This window comes from Adiantum capillus-veneris, chromosome 21 (assembly GCF_014529385.1).
Source record: "Adiantum capillus-veneris isolate H3 chromosome 21, ASM1452938v2, whole genome shotgun sequence".
Classification (NCBI taxonomy): domain Eukaryota; kingdom Viridiplantae; phylum Streptophyta; class Polypodiopsida; order Polypodiales; family Pteridaceae; genus Adiantum; species Adiantum capillus-veneris.
This window is the reverse complement of record NC_140951.1, coordinates 90,863,214-90,884,780: the sequence shown is the minus strand read 5'-3', so window position 1 is coordinate 90,884,780 and position 21,567 is coordinate 90,863,214. Positions and strand designations below refer to the sequence as shown.

Below are 21,567 nucleotides of genomic sequence, written 5' to 3'. Positions count from 1 at the left end.
AACCTTCACGAATGAAACAATCGAACAATGCGTGCGTATCAATCATGCGAACACATAATACTTCCTATGAGGGTTCTTTGGACCAAGGCTCGAGTGCCAAGATCGCTTCTTCGGGCTCTATCGAATCTTCTTGTGGGGGTTCTTTGGACCTCGACTCGAAAGTCAAGATCGGATCTTCGTCATTGATCGAATCTACAACGAGGTTAGCTTCGCTAGAAAAAGCATCCACTAACACATCATCCTTGGGAACAATCACATCATCTTCATGCAACTCATCATGCTTGTGAGAAATCACATCTTGATCATGCAAATCATCATGCTTGTCATTGTCATCCAAATCATTGGCATCCAAATCATCATGCTTATCATTGTCATTCAAATCATCATGCAAGTCATTGTCAATCAAATCATCATCATGCTTCACACAATCATGCAAATCCTGTGTGTCATGCTTGGGAGAAGAAGAGACTGAGAGAGTCTCCTTTTCCCTATCCTGTTGAATTTGTGCCTGTATTCGAGAAAAGAGTCGCAACATCTCTTGCCTTATTTCTTTGTTCTCGCGATCAAACTTGGCTTGCATTTCTTTGTTCTCTCGATCAAATTCTGCTTCTCTTGCTTTGGCTTCCAAGCGTGCTTGCTCGCTCTCACATGCTATGGTTGTCATTCTTTCTTGGTATTGGCGCTCTATGGCTGCCATGTCTTCTTCGTAGGCTTTTCTTTCTACTTCTCTTTCTTGGTCTAACTCCTCAATAGGAGTTCGTGCAATCTTTGTCGTAGACGGGGAAGGGTCAGAAAAACCTCCTGGTGGGGAAAATTCTTCTTCGCCTCTCTCGTGCTCATCACCTCCAAGCGAAGTATCCATTCCGCTTGGAGTGATGACCATTCTGCAATCGTGGGTTCTTGTGGGTTCTTGGGGTCTGGGTTCTTAAGTTCACGAGGAACTTGGGTTCTTGAGGGTCTTGGGTTCTGAAGTTCACGAGGAACTTGGGTTCTTGAGCGTCTTGAGGTTCTTGAGGTCCTTGATCCGTGAGAATCTAGGGTTCTTGAGGTTCTTGAGTCTTGAGGGTCTTGGGTTCTTGGGGTTCTGGAGGGTTTCTTTTGCTTGCAAATCGCATTGGAGAAGGATCTTCTCTTCACCCAAGTTCTACCCTTTTCTGCGGGCGCACCCCTTGGCGGCCTTGCGCTCACACCAAGGTTGCTTTTTCCCACCTCACGTCGATTGGCCGGCCGCTAAGTGCACGGTCCGCTCTCAATGAGTGAAAAGAGACACAAGGGGAGGCTGGACAAGCCCTTCTTTCTTGGGATTCCTGTCACTCTTCAACAAAACACGATTAGGAATCGCCACGCCCAAGTAAACTTGGGTTCGTGCGATCACAACAAGAAAAAAAAAATTCTTGTGGTTCTTGTGGTTCTTTCCTTGAGTAATGTAGAACACTTCCAAAGCTCTGATACCAATGTTAGGTGCAGCGGAATGAATGTTGTATTTTCTCAAGATTAGTGATCCTTATTGCTCAAGGTTCCTTTTAGTTCTTAGGGAAAGAGAGAGATTTCCGTCTGTGGTCACGAACAAAGTGAGTGGATATTGTGCGTGCAAGTGAATGAGACTGAGAGAAGGAGAGAGAAGAGATACGACACCGAGAGGTTGTAAAACCGTCCTCCGAAGGCCCCACTCTCGTCGGCGAGAGTGGTCTATGTCTTGATTGCACAAAGGTGTACAATGTGTATGCAATGGACTATGCAACTTGGTCTATGCCGATGACGGCGACAACGACGACGATGGCTGAAATCTGGGATCTTCTTGCTGCTGAATTTCCGGGACTGTTTCGGTGGCTGAAAATGACTGTTTTGGTTGCGTTTTCTTGGCTGAAAAATGAGGTTTCTTAGGGCTGAAAACTGATGGTCTTTACGGGCTGAATCTGCTACACTTTAGGTGAATAATGCCGGTCTTAATTTGCTGCTGAAATCCAAAAACGCCAGAGGCTGAAATTGGTCCTTCTGTCGCCGGGGTTCTACAAATGCAAAAACGCTAGGCTGATCTGTTGTGTCATGATGACGCCGGGGCTGATCTGCTGTGCACAAATCGCCAAGGCTGATCTGATGCAAAAACGCTAGGTCTTCTGTGGAGAAAACGCCAGAGTAGTCGCGGGGGTTGGTCTTGCTGAGAAGTTGCCTGTTGAGCAAGTGCTTCTGCTGCCTCTTCTGCCATTTAGTGCTAGCTTGGGTTTGCTTATATAGAAACTTAGCAAAATTGCCCTACCTACTTTTGTAGGAAAGTCACTTAAAAATAATAAGTGAAAATCCCAATAAATAGGAAAATAGGCTAAATGCACTGGAAAATTCCCCTAACTGATGCTAATGGATTCTGATGGGAATTCCGATGGTCATGCTGTGTGCAACCGGAGGATATGCATCTATGCTAAGTGACTGGGCATGCACGGTCTACGAATAGACTCACAAAAGTGCCAGATCACTGCTAATCTAAACTGACTGAACTGATTGAACCCTGCTGTGGTGTAGCTTGTCCATGGACACATAGGGCTGGGATGTGTCACGTGACAAAAGGGGCTGATTCAGCCCAGTTCATCCCCTTTTTGTTCGATTGTACTCCTAGTGCAAAAGAAGGATGGTTCATGGCGCATGTGCATTGACTATCGCGCCTTGAATAAAAATACCATCAAAAACAGGTTCCCCATAGCGAGGATAGATGACATTCTTGATTGGCTTGAGAGAGCGTCATTGTTTACAAGGATAGACCTAAAGAGTGGGTACCACCAAATACGCATTAGGCCAGAAGATGTCTATAAGACTGCGTTCAGGACAACATTTGGTCTCTATGAGTTTCTTGTCATGCCATTCGACCTCACAAATGCTCCTGCCACGTTCAATAGAATGATGGACAGAATATTCAGACCACATAGAAACTACATGGGTACCTTCTTTGATGACATGATTGTCTACTCAAAGTTTGAAGAGGAGCATAGAGATTATTTGACCGCAATTTTCAATGAGTTACGCAGAAACAGGCTACTCATTAATGCTAAAAACAGTGAAGTCTTTCTGGAAGAGATTCACTTCCTCGGACACATAGCAATTAGGTCATGGCCAGACTTGAAGTGCGTACATGACATTCGAAGCTTTCTAGGCTTATGTTCCTACTACAGGAGGTTCATCCAAAATTTTGCTAAGATTGCTTCTCCACTCCATGCACTGCAAGAAAAAGGAGTTACTTTCAAGTGGACAGCCAAGGAAATTTTAGCCTTCAAACACTTGAAAGAGAAACTCACTTCAGATCCGGTAATCATTTTGCCAGATCTTTCAAAACCTTTTGTGGTTCAATGTGATGTATGTGGCCATAGTCTTGGAGCAATTCTAATGCATGGCCAAGTAGTCGCATATGAGAGCAGAATTCTTTTGAAAACTGAAAGGAACTTGCAAGTTTATGAGAAAAGTTGGAAACACTATCTATTGGGGGCTGATTTTGTTGTCCAAACAGATCATTAAACCTTGCATTGTTTTCTTACACAAACGAAGTTGTCTGAGAAACACATGCCATGGACAAACATCTTGTCAATGTTCCATCTTCAGATTGTGCATGTGCAAGGGAAAAAGAATGTGGTGGCTAACACGTTGTCACGAAAGTCCCAAATTTCAGCAATGTCAATTCCGTACCATTGTGAACTAGATGAAATGAAGACACAATATGCTGAAGATTCAGATTTTGCAAGGATCTATGATCAGCTTGTTGATGGGCAACATCATGAGCACTATATGCTTAAGAATGACTTTCTCATGATGCATGGAAAGTTATGTGTTTAGCAAAAATGGTCAAACTTAGAAGACACTCACTAAACAGTTACGGCCAAAGGTTTTGATGGAAAGGCATGTTCCACCTTATGTTGGACATCGTGGAATTGATGCGACAGTGAAAGGGGTTGAGGCATTCTTCTATTGGCCAGCTTTGCGTCAAGATGTTGACACATTTGTAAGATCATGCTTAGTTTGCCAAAAAGTCAAATTTGACAGCCAAAAGAAACCAGGATTAATGCAGCCATTGCCGATCCTTGATAGGCCATGGGAAAGCATAGCGATGGACTTTATCTTTGACCTTCCAAGGACGCAAACAGGTAATGATGGGATTTGGACTATCATTTCTAGGTTCAGTAAACAGGCCCATTTCATTCATGTTAGGAACAAGATAAAGCCAGAACACATGGTCAAGATATTCATGAGCAATATCTTCAAGTATCACGGGATGCCTCAGTCAATTGTCAGTGACAGGGATCCATGTATGACGAGTCTTTTCTGGAAGGCATTGTTCGAGAACATGGGCACTACACTAAAGTTCTCTTCTTTGTTTCATCCACAAACCGATGGACAGTCAGAAGAGGCAAATTCTACTATCCTAGATCTGCTCAAATGTTATGTGTCAGAGCACAAGGCAACTTGGGAGCACCATCTCCCATTGATTGAATATGTTTATAATAACACTCTGCATACGTCAACAGGTAAGGCACCATTTGAAATAATGGAAAGAGGGAAGAAAGTACTGCCCATTTTGTAAACTAAGGACAAGATATTTGAGGCAGACAAGTATGTGCAAGATATAGATGAAACATACAAGAAGATAAAGATTGCTCTTGAGAAGACTCCGGCTAAGCAAAAGAAACCTGTTGATCGTCACCGTCGTAGACTTGTATTTTCACTTGGTGATTGGGTACTTTTGCGCTTTGAAAAGGCCAGGTTAAGGAAAATGAAAGGCAAGGAACGTTTGTTTCCTAAGCTCAATATATGATATTATGGTCCTTTTCAGATTTCAGAAAAGATCAGCGATGTAGCTTACAGGTTGAAGCTACCAGAAGGCTGGAAAATACATAGTGCTTTCATGTCAGCCTTCTAAGACCCTTTGTTGGTGATGTTGAACGAATTTTGATTCTATCAATTTCAAAAAAAAGAAGGGAGTTTTTAGCAGCAAATTAGTGTTTCTGCAAAAAAAATTACGATGTGACTTCCAGAAGGATTGGCATAATCTCTTGGTTAGTGTTGGTAGGAAAGTTGTAGTTGGCAAAGACTTTTCGACAAGTTATAGAATTTGCATGTCACGTGCACATGGCATTATGTGCCACGTGGACATGCTTCATTGACTTCTAGAGCCAATTTTCCAGTTTTGGAACCCTCTTGTATCAATGCATTGTACACGCGTTTTGACAGATGGTATTACACTACAATGAGCACGAGCATGTAGGTCTTGGTTTAACCGGCCTGTACAACGTAGAGGGTAGAGGGTGGCACTATTTCAATCACCTATTAACTTTACACAAAGCATTGTGAAGAAAAGAGAACACAGTTGCGTCCAGCAACTAGAATGTCATTGCGCACACGAGGCAGACGCCCTGTAGGCCCCAAAAGTTGGCGTTCGGTATTTCTTTATTCAATTAACAATTGACGATCCGAACACTTAGACCAAACTCTCATAAAGCTGTCCAAACCTTGCAAGGGCTGAAAACGCAGGTTTCCGACCTGGTTTCGGCAACATAATGACGCCAAAACCCCTATAGGTCAAAAACACCTATCTAGGACAGATTCCCTCACAATTTAGAAGCTTTCTGGTGAGCTGTAACAGAATTTCAGCGTGCTGTAATTCGCTGTTTTTCTGCTGTCGGGTGCCCAAAATCCTGTACACACATCCCAAGGCTTTCCCGGGGCTCCCTTGGTGTTTCCTTGCAGTTAAGGTGCAAAACCCTAAACCTGCAGAAAAAGACAGCAGACTGTAATTCTCTGTTTTGGATCGTTTTTAGCGGAGCGAACACGCCTACGCGTGTCTCAAGGGCTCCCGCACGCAATAGGACAGTTCCCCTGTGAATTGGACGAGTTTTCACGCAAGAAAACTCTCCAAACTCGCAACCTTCTGCGATGGAATTGTGCGTACTTGTGGGGGATTAACTATTAGCTAATCCGGTTCCTGTTCAGAAGGCTCTTGCCTTGGCAAGCACGCATAAACCCTCAGAATTGTATATTATCATCTGAGTAGCCCAACTAATGGGGCATTACCATATGTGCAAAGGGGGGAGAGAGATGCACGAGAGAAAATCATCGCGCTACATGAGACGAAGGAGAAGGCAAGCTTTCCATGAAAGCTGTGAACCTACACCCACTACTCACACACACACTATAGGTCACTTCAATGAGCAAAAATCAGCCTCTCAAAATGGGCGTCCCTTCTTGCTGATGTGTCCTGCAGGTAGCTCTCCTTCTGCCAAGTGTCCAATTTGTCCCTTTGAGTTAATTCTCTAGTTTCCACTAACTTATAAAGTTATAAGTGACTTTCCGAGTGGCCCACATTTCATTTGGCACGCGCGGTGCAAAGGCTTCCATACTCGTCAGAATTCAGTGCTAACTGGCCCAACCAATCCCAGACTGACTGACCTAGACTCCCGATATGAAAAACTTGTTCAGCCATAGCCGTTTCACACTGGCCATGCAATGTCCACTTGCACCTTTTCAAGGGTTCCGAGGAAAACAAGTAAAAATAAAAATAAATAAAAATATATACTACATATTTATAGAAGGCAACACGAAAAATACACCTCCCGGTGACACACCCCATCCTTGAAATACTGCAAGTGACCTCGCTTGCATGCTAATAATACATGCTGATATCTCCCGATATCACATAAATTCTATGATGGGAATCCAAGATATACATGCTTCCGGAAATGTAGTGTTGGACGATTAAACAATCCCACCAACCTCGCTACCACACATATATCAAGCAGAGAAGTCTTCTAGTGTACTCTCAAGCACAAACTTCTCTAGCTAGATTCTGTATGGAAAGAGTAGATACAATTGCTTAACTACTCTCTTGAGCATCATGAACCATGCTCTTACTTTGCTCCAAAAAGGCTACATCAAGTCACTGTGGATTCCATCCAAAGGCTTCAAGATATATCAACCAATTCAAACTCTTTCATCCATTTGGCATCCAAAGATGGATAGTTCTTGAACTTCACCAAGTAGCGTCTTGCAACCTTTCCTCTTACCTTCCTTTCCTTATGTGCCAACATCTGTTCAGGAAATCACTAACCGGTGATCCATTTGATATGGGAACTCAAGGTTGTTCTCGTCCGTTGGACGGAACGAGTCATCTGGTGGCGTTCCATCCGGTCAAGGCATTCGATCCGTCCGGTGGCTTTTTTAGTCGGTTTGACCAATCAACGGTTAGTGTGACCTGCACTTTTTTGGGAGGTTTTTGGGTTTCCTTTTGGCATAGGATCCCTCCCACCTAGCCTAGCATCCCCCCCCTCACGTCCCACATGCCTTGAGCCTCCTCTCTCACACCTCCAGGGCAGTGCGGAGCCGAGCAGTACTCACAGCAGCAGGCGGGCAGGTCGATGTGGTTGATTCATATGTATACCTGGGGGTGACTTTCACTGGCACCACTGGTAGATTCTCCATGGCACAGACAGCCCGAGACCGGCTTACACGAGGATATGCAACGCTCGCCACCTTGGAGCGCAGATGCCATCAGGCCCACTTCCAGGAGCCCCGCACCAAGGGGTGGCTTTTTGACACTCTAGTCACACCTGCCATGATGTATGCAGCCGCTGTATGGGCTCCAGGGCTATCCGCATCCCTATGGACACAGATAGAGCGCCCACAGATCATCATGATCTCCCGTTTGCTCCACAGCAAACCCTCAGTACCACATGATATCATCAAAGCAGAGCTAGCTACCCCACCGATGCTAGTAGAGGCTCTCTTTCAGACAGTTTGTTTCATCCAGCCCATGCGAGAGCTCCCACCAGACAGACTCACCCGCAGAACTTTTGAGGCATCGATACAGCTGCATCAAGAGGGGGACACGAGGACATGGTACTCACAGGTCATAGAGTGGTTTACATCCCATGGCTTGGACATCATGGATCTGCCCTCTTTTCAGTATGATCCCGACTCCCCTCACATACGCCTCTCACACACCAAGAGGAATCGAGTTCTCAGACAAGATCTCTGGCAGCTATACATCAAGGAGACATGGATCACACCCAGAGAGCCTCTTCCCACGAAGAGGCAGTACTTCAGAGACCACTTCCTCACTATTGTAGCAGATGGTTTCATCCAGAGACCGAGATACATGGATGTCTATTTGCCACATAGAGCACGGGTCGCCATCGGACAGCTCAAAGTATCATCACACCAGCTAGAGATTGAGGCAGGGAGAGCGGCACATGTCCCCAGAGCAGAGAGGATATGCAGACTTTGCACAGCAGAGGTTGAGAGCGAGGAGCATTACGTATGCAGATGTAGAGCATATGAGGAGATTAGAGACAGATATCTGACCTTGTTTGCAGATCAGCCCACTCTACATCAGATCTTTGAGTCCAGAGACCAGCGACAGCTTGGCCGCTTCCTCATAGAGGCACAGCAGCATCGGGACTCCCTCCTCCGGGCAGCACTAGGGATGAGAGACGAGCGCCAGACACAGCTCACGGACTTTTTCCAGAGGACCATAGCAACACCATCACTTTCGACCACCCAGAGAGGAGTGACTCTACAGCAGGCTGAGGAGGTCCGAGCTCGCAGACGCCCACGCACACATGGACGTAGGGCACCCCGCCTACACCAGAGAGAGATCCAGGAGATCCAGGAGCACTACTACAGATCCTTGGAGGAGCGACGTACTCGGGCTTTTGCAGATCCAACCGCCATCTTACGTGGATTGTCCACACTCTACCCTTCCATGCATCATGTATTACACCCTGATTATGGGACTGGATGGAGTTAGAGATAGGATAGCATCTCATGATTGTATTTACCCCAGCATATAGGATTGCATCTCTCCCCCAGTTTTTGGAGCTCCACCCCCACCCTCTTTGTATCACCTCCCCTTAGACATTACATAGGATAGTTTACTTTTACTTTTGTACCCTTTTATCCTTTATGGATACACAAAGGACACCCACCTCATGTACTTTGATTTGTCTCATAGGCCAATTTCGGCCTCTTTATAGACGTTAAAAAATCTTTCTTTCTTTCTCTCTCTCTCTCTCTCTCTCTCTCTCTCTCTCTCTCTCTCTCTCTCATTGCTTTGGACCTTGGTCCTTCAACCTTAGATTCCACTAGGCTCCTCTCTCTCCCTCTCTCTCTCTCTCTCTCATTGCTTTGGTCCTTCACCTTGGATTCCATTAGGCTCCTCTCTCTCTCTCTCTCTCTCTCTCTCTCTCTCTCTCTCTCTCTCTCTCTCTCTCTCTCTCTCTCATATTTCGGAGGAAGCTCTTAGACTTTAGAGTCTCTAATATCTTTTTTGCCCCTACTTCCATTTTTTGCACGATTGAGGCTTAGAAGGCCTACTTTTTTGTATCATCTCAACTTAGCTTTTTGATTTATGACATGTAATGCGAATCGCGGTTCATGCCCATTGTGTCTCATTGTCTTGATTCTCGACTCGAGTGTCGGCATTTGGCACTTGCAAGTTGCCTTCTTGTCCAATGTGATAATCAATTGTCTGATTGTCTCGAGTGTAAAATCTAGGCTTGAGAGTTGCGTGTTTTTATTTTTGAACGTACATAACCATGTCGTACGACATAAAATTTTCTAGTTCGGTGAGTACCGTACGTCTTCGTACGTGGACAAAACGTACGTGACCGTACGAGAGCACCCTGTGGGAACTAGACCAACACGTTCTTCTATAACCCTACGCTACATGTTGGTGTTGTTGGATGTCCAACGCAAAGTAACAAATACAATCAAACACCTGTGCACAATGATTTATGCAAGAGGGTTCCAGAATTAGAAAACCTAACCTAATAGACTTGTCCAAGTATGCAGGTCTTGCAAATAGGACCGCAAAATTGCCAGCATAGAATCCCCTAATCTCTATGACTCTACACGACACACGATTGGGTCAGGCATTGATGTAGCATGTCCCACAGAGCCATGTGCATGTGACAATATACAAAGTCGATCACCAATGAGGTGCTATATACAACGACTCACCGAGACTATCTAGCAACTTTCAAAAGACTCTCTCTCTCTCTCTCTCTCTCTCTCTCTCTCTCTCACACACACACACACACACACACACACACACACACACACACACACCGGCAAGAGGCCCTTGTAAGTTAAGCCAATCACTTTTCAGATTTGCTACACATGGATTGGCATTCGCAAACCAATATATAGAAGGGCTTATAGCTTAGCTTATTGAATTTACAGCAAATGTCGAATTATCCAGACCTATTATTGCCAAATGTGGGTCACGTACAAACATATGTGTTAGTCAGCAAGAAGGAATTAGGGATATGTGTATAAGAATTTCTCGCATGGTAAGGCAAAAAGCAACGATCTTCATGGGAATGTCTTGAACAGTTCCTTCCAGCAGGCAGCAGAGGCCTTCTAGTATGCAGGAGGGAACAATACATTATGCATGAACAGCGACAAGAAAACAAACCACTCTGCCTTCCACTCTAAAGCAGAAAAAGGTAAGAATGCAAACCGGGTGTGCAACTTGTGGACGTGGAGAGAAGGCGGGAAGCTCCAAGCACTCTAATGTCGCTGATGGGTGTAGACGAGGAGCTCAGCAATTTAGCTCCGAGTGACAGTAGACGCCGCCTCATCGCGACTGCTCCCGGTGCTAATGCAGTTTAATGTGAGCCCAGTTGCATGGTCAACAAAAGCTATTCTTATAAAAGTGGCTAGCATGCCACGATTAACCTCCCGGTCTACAACAAGTAGAGTAGATGCTCGGAGAGATTACAGGAGCCAATCGGGAAAGCACGCGATGTCCCAAATTCGGAATCTGAAAGATCTCTCTCTCTCTCTCTCTCTCTCTCTCTCTCTCTTTCACACACACACACACACACATTGCTTGTGGCCTTGCAACAGACGCTCTTGAGCCATAGTGAAGCCCCGGATGCTTTTTGGCGCGACACAGGATATCTATGAGAAGCATATGCTTTTGTGTGTATGTCTGCACGTGCACACAGCTTCCAGAGCCTCATGTTGCAAGTGAGAGCCTCTCTCTACCTGTCTGCTCTTCACGAACAGCTCGCCTCATGCCAGCCATGGCCGTCTTTCTGACAGGGTTCTTTGTGTATGTGCATCTGTGTGTTGACAACGCTCAGCATTGCGGAAGCAAATGTGGGGGAGGAGAGTGTCGACTGGAAGCATGTGTAGGCCAGCAAGGTGCAAGCATAGGTGATTGCATCTGGAGAGAGGTTTTCACTTCACGCGCAAGCCAGCAAGGTGAAGCATACGCGATTGCATAGGCTGTTGGGATGTAGAAGGTGCAAGCATAGGCGATTGCATTTGGAGAGAAGTCTTGACTTCGCATCACAAGAGGAAGGGAGGCGCAGAGCAGCGCTGGGAGGCTGGGAGGCTGGGGCGAGGCAGAGGCGGGGGACGAGCCAGAGGCAGCGCAGATGGGAGGGGAGGGAGGAGAGAGTAGGGTAGAAAAAAGGGCGAGGGGGTATCTAGGAAAGAAATGGATTTCTTTTAAGTTGACCCAGTAGGATGCATTAATTAGTATGCCATGATTACTTCGTAAAAAAAGGCCCAACATATGCAAAAATGTGGTGTTGATTTGATGTAAAAACGTTGGGTTGAACTAATGCAAAACGTTGTTGATGCATGACCTAATGAAATGTAGAGAAGATAAGACTAATGAGAAAATAAGAATTAGATCAATCAAGAAGAGCTTACTCTAATTACAATGATTAACACTAGCCTCTTAAGCATGGGCAATAAGCTCAAGACTAGTAGGCCATAGATGAACACTCAAGAGAGAGGGAGCTCTCAAAAGTGGATCCTCAAGAGTGGATACTCAAGAATGAAGCCTCCTTGCATAAAAGCTTCCTTTTAAAAGCTTCACCCACAATCCCTTCTACTATGGGTTTAAGCTTGAGCCCTCAAACTAGCATTTACAACTTTGGAACTCCAAGTGAGCCCAAGACTTATACGAAGTGAGTAGAAAATAGTGAGTCACATCCATAGCATATCTCCCGCTTGATGCACAATCGATGTAGCCTATGTTAGCCGCTGCTAACAAGGAGTATTATGCAATTTTGTTTTGGTTATCAATTTTAGAGTTGTTGCCTTGAATATCCATATCTATTTAGGTTTGTTGACCATGATTGATTTCTTTACCCTTACCTGCCTTCTTTTTGTTCATTGAAATGGCGTACATATGCATTAGATCGCCATCAAAGGGTAATATTGTACTTGTTTTTGTCTCAAAAATCGTCTCCAAACCTCACAAATATGTAGAAAGTAGAAGATGTCGGTAGGTGTACAGACATAGGTTCAAAAAATCATGATCAATGCACTATGTGCGGCCACACTGGGAACCTCTAGGGCTCTAGTACCATAGGCGATACATGTGAGTGAAGTACCAAATGAAGCTGAGATTTCTCTTCCAGCTTAAGATTTTACATTGTGGCACTTTGATTTTTTTGTTTGTTTGTTTTCAGCATTTTAATTTTGTAGCTTTAGGGGGTCATATAACACTGTTACCCTCTCCACGCTCATCACACTAGTAAACTCCCTTTATAATACTTAAGCTAAAGGTCAATAGGGACTAAGCCCACTAGAAAGCCCTAGTACATTACACACAATGCTGCCTAAATCGGATTAAGGACCTAAAGTAACCATTGATTATTAGGAAGACATTCCCCATGGTATTAAGAGAAGATCTCTAACGCCTAACTTGGTCAAACTAGCTTAGTCGGACTGCTTGATTTTTAAACCTAAACAAGTGATTATGACAAAAAGTTACATTGAATTTAATGTTTGATACTAAGAAAATGCGTTGAATATTATGCTACCAATCACAATTAAAGCAAACAAACATGGATGCAAAAAAGATATGGGGCAATGCTAATGGATAAGAAACACCTCTTTGTGTTGATGATCGCGCTCCAAATCCTAGCAACAGCAAGACGTTCTTGTACACACTAGGAAACACAAAGAATACCTCTAAGAGGCACATCAGTGGGAAGAGGTACCAACCCTTATTGAACACAATTAAACAACATAAGAAACCCTAACCTAATTATTTGCTCTCCCCTAGAGAGTCAAGAGAATAGGATACTGTAGAGATTGGGGGGGGGAAAGGCTAAACCCCTTTCCTCGTTGTGGAGAAAAACAAAAAGATCTGACAGAGACTGAGGAGTATGTACTTAAAGAACTTCTCAAGGGATTCAAGGATAAATTTTCTTGGACATATCATGATATGAAAAGTGTTCCACTTCCGTGGTGCAACACACAATTCCCATGAATAGCATGGCAAAACCAGTCCAGCAACGACCCTACCGAGTGAATCCTAAGTATGCAAAGATTGTTCAAGAAGAGATTGAAAAGCTTGTCAAATGCGGATTCATATACCCTATTGAGCACTCAGAACGGGTGTCTCCAATAGTTGTTATGCCAAAAAAGAATGGGAAACTCATAGTGTGCGTGGATCTCAAGAAGGTCAATGCTGCCACTAGGAGGGACCATTACCCCTTGCCATATTCAGAACATGTGCTTGAAAGAGTTACAGGGAAGGAAGCTTATAGCTTTTCAGATGGGTACTCTGGCTACAATCAAATCACAATTGTGCTAGAGGACCAAGCTAAAACAGCCTTTATAACCGACTTCGGAGTGTTTGCGTTTTGTGTTATGGCTTTTGGCTTAACCAATGCCCCTGCTACCTTTCAAAGATTAATAAACACTGCTTTTAGAGAATATTTGAGGGAGTTTTGTGAAGCTTTCTTAGATGACCTTTGTGTTTATTCCTCTTGGAAAGAACATCTATCATGTTTATGAAAAGTGTTTAAGAAGTGTAAATTGTATCGCATCTCCTTAAACCCTTTCAAATGCCAAATTTGGGTTAAACATGGAGTCATTTTAGGGGATATAGTGTCCAAAAATGGGATTTCCACAGATGAGAGCAAAATTAAAGCCATTATTGAATTGCCAATGGAGTGTGACCATGCTTATGAGTCATTGAAAAAGACCTTGACTAGCGCTCCTATTTTACGAGTGCCCGATTGGAATGTAATCTTCCATGTGCATATTGATGCATCGAACTTTGATATTGGGTGTGGTTCTAGCTCAACCAGGAGAACATAAACTGGACTGCCCCATTAGCTTTGCAAGTCGTTCAATTGAATGATGTCAGAGAAACTACACCGCTACAGAGCGATAAGGTTTAGTTATGATTTATGCAGTAAAGAAATTTTGCTACTACCTTCTTGCCAACAAGTTTGTTTTCTATGTGTATCATCAAGCCTTGTTGTATCTTGTAAATAAACCTTGTTCCACGTGAATAATTACACGACGGTTGTTAATTCTCCTTGAGTTTGATTTTATCGTTGTGGTGAAACTTAGTAAAAGACATGTCATGGTGGATCATTTGTCTCGCATACCCAATGGTGAAGCCCCTACTGGAGTTGATGATGAATTGCCTGGTACTTCTCTATTCCTAGTCGAAACCATATCTGAATGGAGTGAGAAGATTGTGAACTTTTTAGTTAAAGGTTTTTCACCCAAAGATCTTCGTAAGGATATAGCTCGAAATTGTTAAAAGAATGTGAACCTTATTCTCTCATTGCAGGAACTCTCTATAGGCTAGGGAAGGACAATATTCTTAAACGTTGTGCCCATGAGGATGAGTATTTATACATACTACAAGAAGCCCACATGGGTATATCCGGAGGACATTTCTTAGGGGAACTAATAGCTAAAAGGTGTTGCAATCAGGTTATTGGTGGCCTACCTTATTCAAGGATGCATCACTTTTTGCAAAAGGATGTGATGAATGCCAACGTTACAAGATCACACAATGAAAGGATAAGATGCCCTTACATCCTGTTAAAGTGACTCAACCATTTGAAAAATGGGGTTTGGACTTTGTAGGCCCAATTAGTTTGACAGCTCGTAGCACTCAATCTTGATATATTATCGTTGCCATTGACTATGTGACAGAGTGGGTGGAAGCCAAGGCGACACGTAAGGCTGATGCAAGGTAAACTGCCAAATTTCTCTTTGAGAATATTATTACAAGATTTGGTTGTCCCTTTGAGATTGTGAGTGACAATGGCACTCATTTTATAAATGGAGTGATAAAAGAACTCATGGTCAACTTCATGATAGCTCACCATAAGTCCATACCTTATTATTCACAAGAGAAAATGGTCAAGCTGAGAGTACCAACAAGACCTTAATCTCTGTTTTGACCAAAACAGTGGAAGCTCATCGCACAAATTGGGATTTGGAGAGGTTAGATGAAGAAAGGCAACTAGCTGTGAAAAACACACTTGTGGAGAAAGATAGGAGGAAGAAATGGTTTGACCGTCATCTAAAGAATGAAGATATCAATGTTGTTGATAAATTCCTTATGTATGGAGTGTGTAACAAACAGAAAAAGTTGAAATATGTGGGAAAAGGACCATATAGAGTATGTGAAATCACCCCACAAGGTACCATTCGTGTGGAAACTCTTGATGGAGTTGAAGCCGTTGGATTCCTCAATGGGAGTAAATTTAAAATATACTATGATCCTTTAAGCCAAGAGGAGCTACGTGCCATCCATCTTTTCAGCCAAGGCACAAACAGAATTGAAGAAGATACAAGCTCAAGCTGAGGCTAAAGAGCGACAACAACGCATAAGACGCCAACGAGAGGCCAACCTTGGAGCTACACATGCATTCCATGTTGAAACAGAGGATGATTGGTTGGCCTCTAACACAACTCTACAATACCCTATTGAGCTAAATAGCATGCATTCCACGTTGAAATAGAGGATGATTGGTTGGCCTCTGACACAACTCTACAATACCCTATTGAGCTAAATAGCACCTATGGAAAAGTGCTATATAACGCCTTATTGGACACGGGTGCTAAGTATAATCTGCTATCATATGGGGTGTGGTGTCAGTTAGGGAAGCCACCTCTATCTGAGAGTATTATCTAAGTCGAGGGTGTCAACAAGAAAAAAACTTCAATTTTTGGAATCTGGCATACTTTTGTCAGTTATGACAATGGGGTTGTAGCTCAAGACTTTTTGGTCATGCCTGCTAGAACTATGGAGGGTAATATAAACCTAGGATGCACGTGGATGATAGCCACCAAATGCACTATTGATTGGGGGACAAGGGGTGTCACAACGTAGAAACCAACTCTTAGCCCTGCCACTCAAGCCATAGTCCCTGAGATATCGCCTCTTAAGGAAGTAAAACCCAAAACATTGCATGTTCAAGAGGTTGAACCATATGTTCCCATAGCCCAACTCTCTAGAGCTTCAACTACTGTAGTTGAAATAAAGCTTGAGACACACAAGACCCATCCTAATATAACAAAAAAAACATACAAGTGGGTCCCTAATTAGCACTAGTTCTGTAATCGGACACTCAAATGTCCTGAGACACTAAAGTGTCCTGTTTTTCTAGCAACATATCATAATTATTTGCTGAATCTAGAAAAAAAAAATCATAGGTCACATTCATATCCTAGGTCATCTATGAGGTGAAGAACATAGCCAAATTTTACTTTTGCCAAAATTAATACCAAATTAAGATTATAATGATAAGTTTTAAGATGAAAAAATCATAAAAATTTAGTGCAGTTTTAACAAATTTTTGATAAATTGAATATAACTTCTCATGAAAATAAATTTTTGCATAGATTTCAAGGTGTGTGGATAGGACAAAACTTATTTTAGCAAGAAAATGAGCTTCATAACCTAGTTATGGGACTAGATTTTTGTGATAATCAAAAGACCAAAATCTTGAAAATGCTAACAAAGAGGAAAATTTTGGTCTTTCAAGGCCTCTTTCATTAACATGATGAGGTTATGGGAAAAAACCTAAGGTGTATAATGTATCTATAGGTCAATACCCATCAACCAAGCATTTTTCAAGGATTCAAACTCATAGGCATCTTGTAATTTAAGCTCATTTTGTAGTGCGTAATTTCTTTGAAAAAAAACATTGCTATGAAAAACTAATGAAAGTGTGTATATAAATCTCCCAATTGTGTCCATATAAGGTATTTGTATACAAATAAGTGAGATGATCGAAAAAAATTAAAAGTGGACTTTATTTTAAGGCTTATCTTTGATAAATAAAAAATCATAATTACAACATGCGTAATTTTTTGGATATGTCATAAATCACCAAATGTGGCTTGCATAACCATTGAAAATTATCGCCTTATGTAAAAAGTCATAGATCTAGTATATATGCATCATAAGACATTGTCAATTTAGATGAACTAAATGTTTTTTATGATTGTTAATTGAATTTGTGAACGTTGCATATTTGACCCAAGGACTTTTTATATTTAATTCTAGTCACAAAGAATTTTTCTCTCACACGACAATTGAAAAAATATCAAATATATATATAAGTAGTTACCATGGATTATTGCATGCACCCTACTCATTTTTTTCTTAGGCTAGAGTACGAGTTTTAATGAAACATTGAATGTTGTTTTGCGTAGGTTCTTTTCATCAGTGTAGTTACTATTGAGTTTATGATCAAAGTGAGGGATTATATTTTCTATGAGTACTTTGAATAACATTTTATAAGTTTGCAAAAGCATTTCTTGAGATGTGTTCTAGATTTCATGTACCATTTTATTTAAATTCACAAAAAAAGGACACTTTAGGTACCAAACTAGTGCGAAATCTTCTTTAGCGACCACAGCTAGTGCTAAAAGATAGGAGCCTGGTAAGAGACGTCCCACTCGCCTCAAGAAATGTAAAGAAACGTTGTGTTGGATTCCTAAAAAACTATTGGAAGCCCAAGGCTTCTATGAAGGAAATGATCAAATCTGGGTGCCAAAATGTAAATTGTGCTCTTACCTGTCACATGACCCATGTGAGCCCAATCCTATAGCTCCAAAACAAATTGACGATTGCTGAAAGAAAAAAATCACAGAATGCTACACATCCGCTCCAGAGCTAGTTTGGGAACCGAAGAACGAACGATTTGTTCCACCTAGCTCAGGAACATGGAAGTCAAATGAAGCTTCTTGCTCTTCATGTAGTTCATATACAACCTCCATCTACCATTGTACATATCCATACAAACAAGAAAGAGTTTGCACCTCTCGTTGTAAGTTCACCACCTACAACAACGTTGCAAATAAAATAATGGGAAAGTACCTTACCACCCTTGCAACTAGATGATACACATAGGGTGGTCGAAAACTATTGGTTAAAGCCTTCACCCATAACAACTTGGAACAATTGGTTTCAAAAGGTGACGACATCATTCCAAAAGGTATGATCTACCCAAAGAAGGGGGGAGTGTTTGCTGACAGTCATCCTTCACTCACTCCCCTCTTAACTTTCCTCCCCGACCTCTCAATCTCCAATCTTAGGGGATGTATATATAAAACCTTATAAAATAAAAAAGTAAAAGAGCAAGAGTGACCAAACAAAAATATGCAAACCTATGAGGTCTATACATAACACAAAATCATAAAAACACATTATGCATAAGGACACGACCTTTTGACACGACCCTTATATATTTGCACTCTAACCATCATCTATTTGTGTGTACAGATATGGATAGTACTCTAGAGTCATCCACTCCTGCCTTGGGTGAGAGGTACCCTCTTTACTTTTCACAAGTGTTTCACATGGTCTTTCCGGTGCTTGCCTGAATGGGATTTGGTAGGTACGCTAGCGTGTGAGAGGAATTTCGAGGAGTTAGAATGGCTGATACGTCTCTTGACCACGACTGACTAACTCTATCTCCTTAACTATCACTGGACCATCATAGACTCCATTACTTCCATCAATAGGTTTTCTGTTAGCCTTTGTATATTACACAACCTTACGTTCCTCTGTGGTGTAGGATTTGAAACGTTCGGGTGCAGGGTGTAAGTCTATGGGGTCTTATTGTTTTGTGGATTGTGATTTCACTTCCAATTCCTTTTGTTGTTGCGCTAACTCTTGATTTTGTCATCTCCTTATGATACGGCTGAACTTTGGCTTCTCTGTAGCCTCTAGTTGTGCAATGTCAATGGATTGTGGACTACACCACATAACCCTTTGAAGGTATTCACCCCAGTTATCTACCAACTTTCGATGAGCATCACATACCCCTATATAATTAAGCCATTCTGTGGTAGATTTCTTTTCATTTATTCTAGCACACACATTTGCTCGATATCGTTGCCTCTTATATCTCTTACTCTTCTTGTCTAATTTTCGATTACGGCCGATCTCTAGTGAAGAGTCACTAGATGAATCACTACTTGTGTCTTCTGCTCCCTTGGATAGATTGTCATCTAGGGTACCAATGGGCCCTGAATGGTTTGTCCCCACATTTGCACTAAGATTTAACTCAGATTCTTCGTCCTCACACTCAATTTCAATTGATGATTCTGACCCCAAATCGTGTGGGCTATAGTCTTGTGAGACGCTACTGGTTCCAATGCCAGTCAAACCTTCATCTTGTAGGTCATCAAAAGCTATATGCATTGCTTCTAGCATATTTAAGGGTACAAATGGTGGCATTTCATCCCCTCAGGTGTTACCCAGGTCGGCCCCTTGTTTCCCCAAGTGTCTATGGTTGCTGCTAAGTGGACCCAATCCACATTGTCAGACTCAGTCCTCCCAGGTAGTACATCCATATAAGGAGAATCTTCCCCAACATCAGTGTCCACTTTACATGTGTAACAATACTGCAATGGGGCCGACTGAACTGTGGTGTCAGATCTATGATCAACTATAAACATGTTTTCTAGAGGATGTGCTCGACCAGTTACAAGATCCACTCGAATGACAGAATCTTGGAACTGCAAGTAGACATGGTTTTTAGACCAGTCATGCACTATTTTTGCTTCCCTCATGAAATAACGTCCTAAGATCATCAGATGCCATAGTGTGCTTGGAGAAATACATAACAATGAAGGTATTTCTTATTTTATGTCCAAAGACCTTGATCTTGATATCTTCTAGCATCCCAATAGGTTTAACAATAGACCCATCGGCCATCTTTACTACTATGGTTGTGGTCCCAAGGTGAGGTCTTCCCATAGTTTCCCAACAATTTTCAATCACAATGCTAACCCAACGTCAACATCAAGGATTCCCTTCACATTTAATCCCTTGGTAGTGATTGGTATGGTTGCATTGGATTCATCGCCCTCAAAGTATTGTCCCAACTTGTTAACAGGTATTTCTACAACAGGGTTCTCATCTAGGTTGGGTTGTGGATTTAAGCGTTCCTCCTCTATTGGCATCTCCCTAGCTCCATCCATCTATGCAAATCGTGGTAGTCCGACCTTCAGTTCTCCATTGAGAAAGCTCAAAGAGCTAAAAATAGCTCAGGGTCTCCATATAGTTTGGACATGATGGTGGTTGTGACTTTTGAAGCCATGAAATCCACATCAGTTTGGTAATATTTAACGACACCTTTTGGGCTTCAATCCCTTGATGTGGAGAAGATGGGATCTCCATTTCTTTGATAGGGTCAGGTAGTCCCTCTTGAAGGGGATCGGGGAGCACCACAGACGGAGAGTGAGAGAGAGAGAGAGAAGGAGACACACAACGCAGATATGGGTGGGGAGACTCAAAGAGTGAGCAGCCCCCTATACACTTATGCTATGTATAAGGTATACAAGTCAGTGGGCGCCCAGACTCTGGGCGGCCGGGCAAGGCACATGCGTCTATACCCCAACAACCTCCCACTTAAAGGCGACTGTGCCTTTAAGCAAGAGAACCTAGTCTAAAGACTACAAAAGGCGAGAGAAAACCGCTCTCAACCGATGCCCACTGGCTGGCTGTGATCGTGTGCATCCGGTTGTCCTGCTCCCGTGTAAGTCCATACACCACCAGACGTACCGCACACGTACTGCAAGTATGTACGCAATACCTGCATATCTCCCTCGTGCACTATGCCATCATCAGTCAACAAACGACTGACAACCCCAACTATAAATGCTCCCACTGCAGCTGCGATATCTGGTCTCAAGATCAGCATCTCATACATGAGACCACCGAATGCCGATGCAATGCTAGCGGGCCTTGCTAGCTCTACGGAGCATGCATCAACATATATACCCCTGGCAATAGGCATCTCTGACTGACAAGGCGTGTCAGCCACATGCATCTCCTGACTGTCCGCAAAAGACGTATCAACCTGTCGTGCAACCTCAGAGCAAACCAGCTGCTCTAGATGTCTGCTGGAAGACATATCCTGCACAACTATATCCCCATGCTCACTGTCGAGCATAGAAAGGAATGACTGCATAATCGCTGACATCTCAGCCTCCTCTGCAATCATCCACTACAAACATGACCACTCAATCTGCTGTGACTCACTAGAGCTCTCATGCTCTAACTCCGTATGCATAGACTCTTGCACAACGTCCTCCTGTCGTGACTCACTAGAGCAAGACCGCTCTACCTGTCTATCCTGCATAGAAGTATCTCGCACAACTGACTCTCTGCTTTGATCAATCACTAGCAAAGCATGCATGTCTGACTCTGTCACCTCTCTGTGTGACTGCTCAAGTCGTGCCCCAACTGTGTGCACAACGAGCTCACTACTCTGCACTCCATGCAAAGTACCC

General features: G+C 42.9%; 2 protein-coding genes across 3 annotated transcripts in view; one reads left to right on the top strand and one right to left on the bottom strand.

The window, feature by feature from the left end:
* Positions 1 to 10,795, bottom strand: part of LOC147431329 (AFG1-like ATPase family protein) — a 73,263-nt gene extending 62,468 nt beyond the window's left edge. The window contains exon 1 of one of the 2 annotated variants that reach the window (XM_086493932.1): positions 10,493 to 10,795. In XM_086493932.1, the coding sequence (XP_086350058.1) occupies positions 10,493 to 10,613 (121 nt within the window). In that variant the 5' untranslated portion in view covers positions 10,614 to 10,795. The remainder of the gene's footprint in view (positions 1 to 10,492) is intronic. The other variant, XM_086493931.1, reaches the window with a different exon arrangement.
* LOC147431330 (uncharacterized) lies at positions 7,344 to 8,779 on the top strand. Its single transcript, XM_086494513.1, has one exon. It carries the CDS (start codon positions 7,451 to 7,453, stop codon positions 8,777 to 8,779), a length of 1,329 nt encoding a protein of 442 aa, XP_086350639.1. The 5' UTR covers positions 7,344 to 7,450.
* Positions 10,796 to 21,567: the final 10,772 nt, after the last annotated feature.

Excerpts from the sequence above, each read along its gene's own strand:
- LOC147431330 (XM_086494513.1), top strand. The coding sequence starts at position 7,451 with ATGGCACAGACAGCCCGAGACCGGCTTACACGAGGATATGCAACGCTC.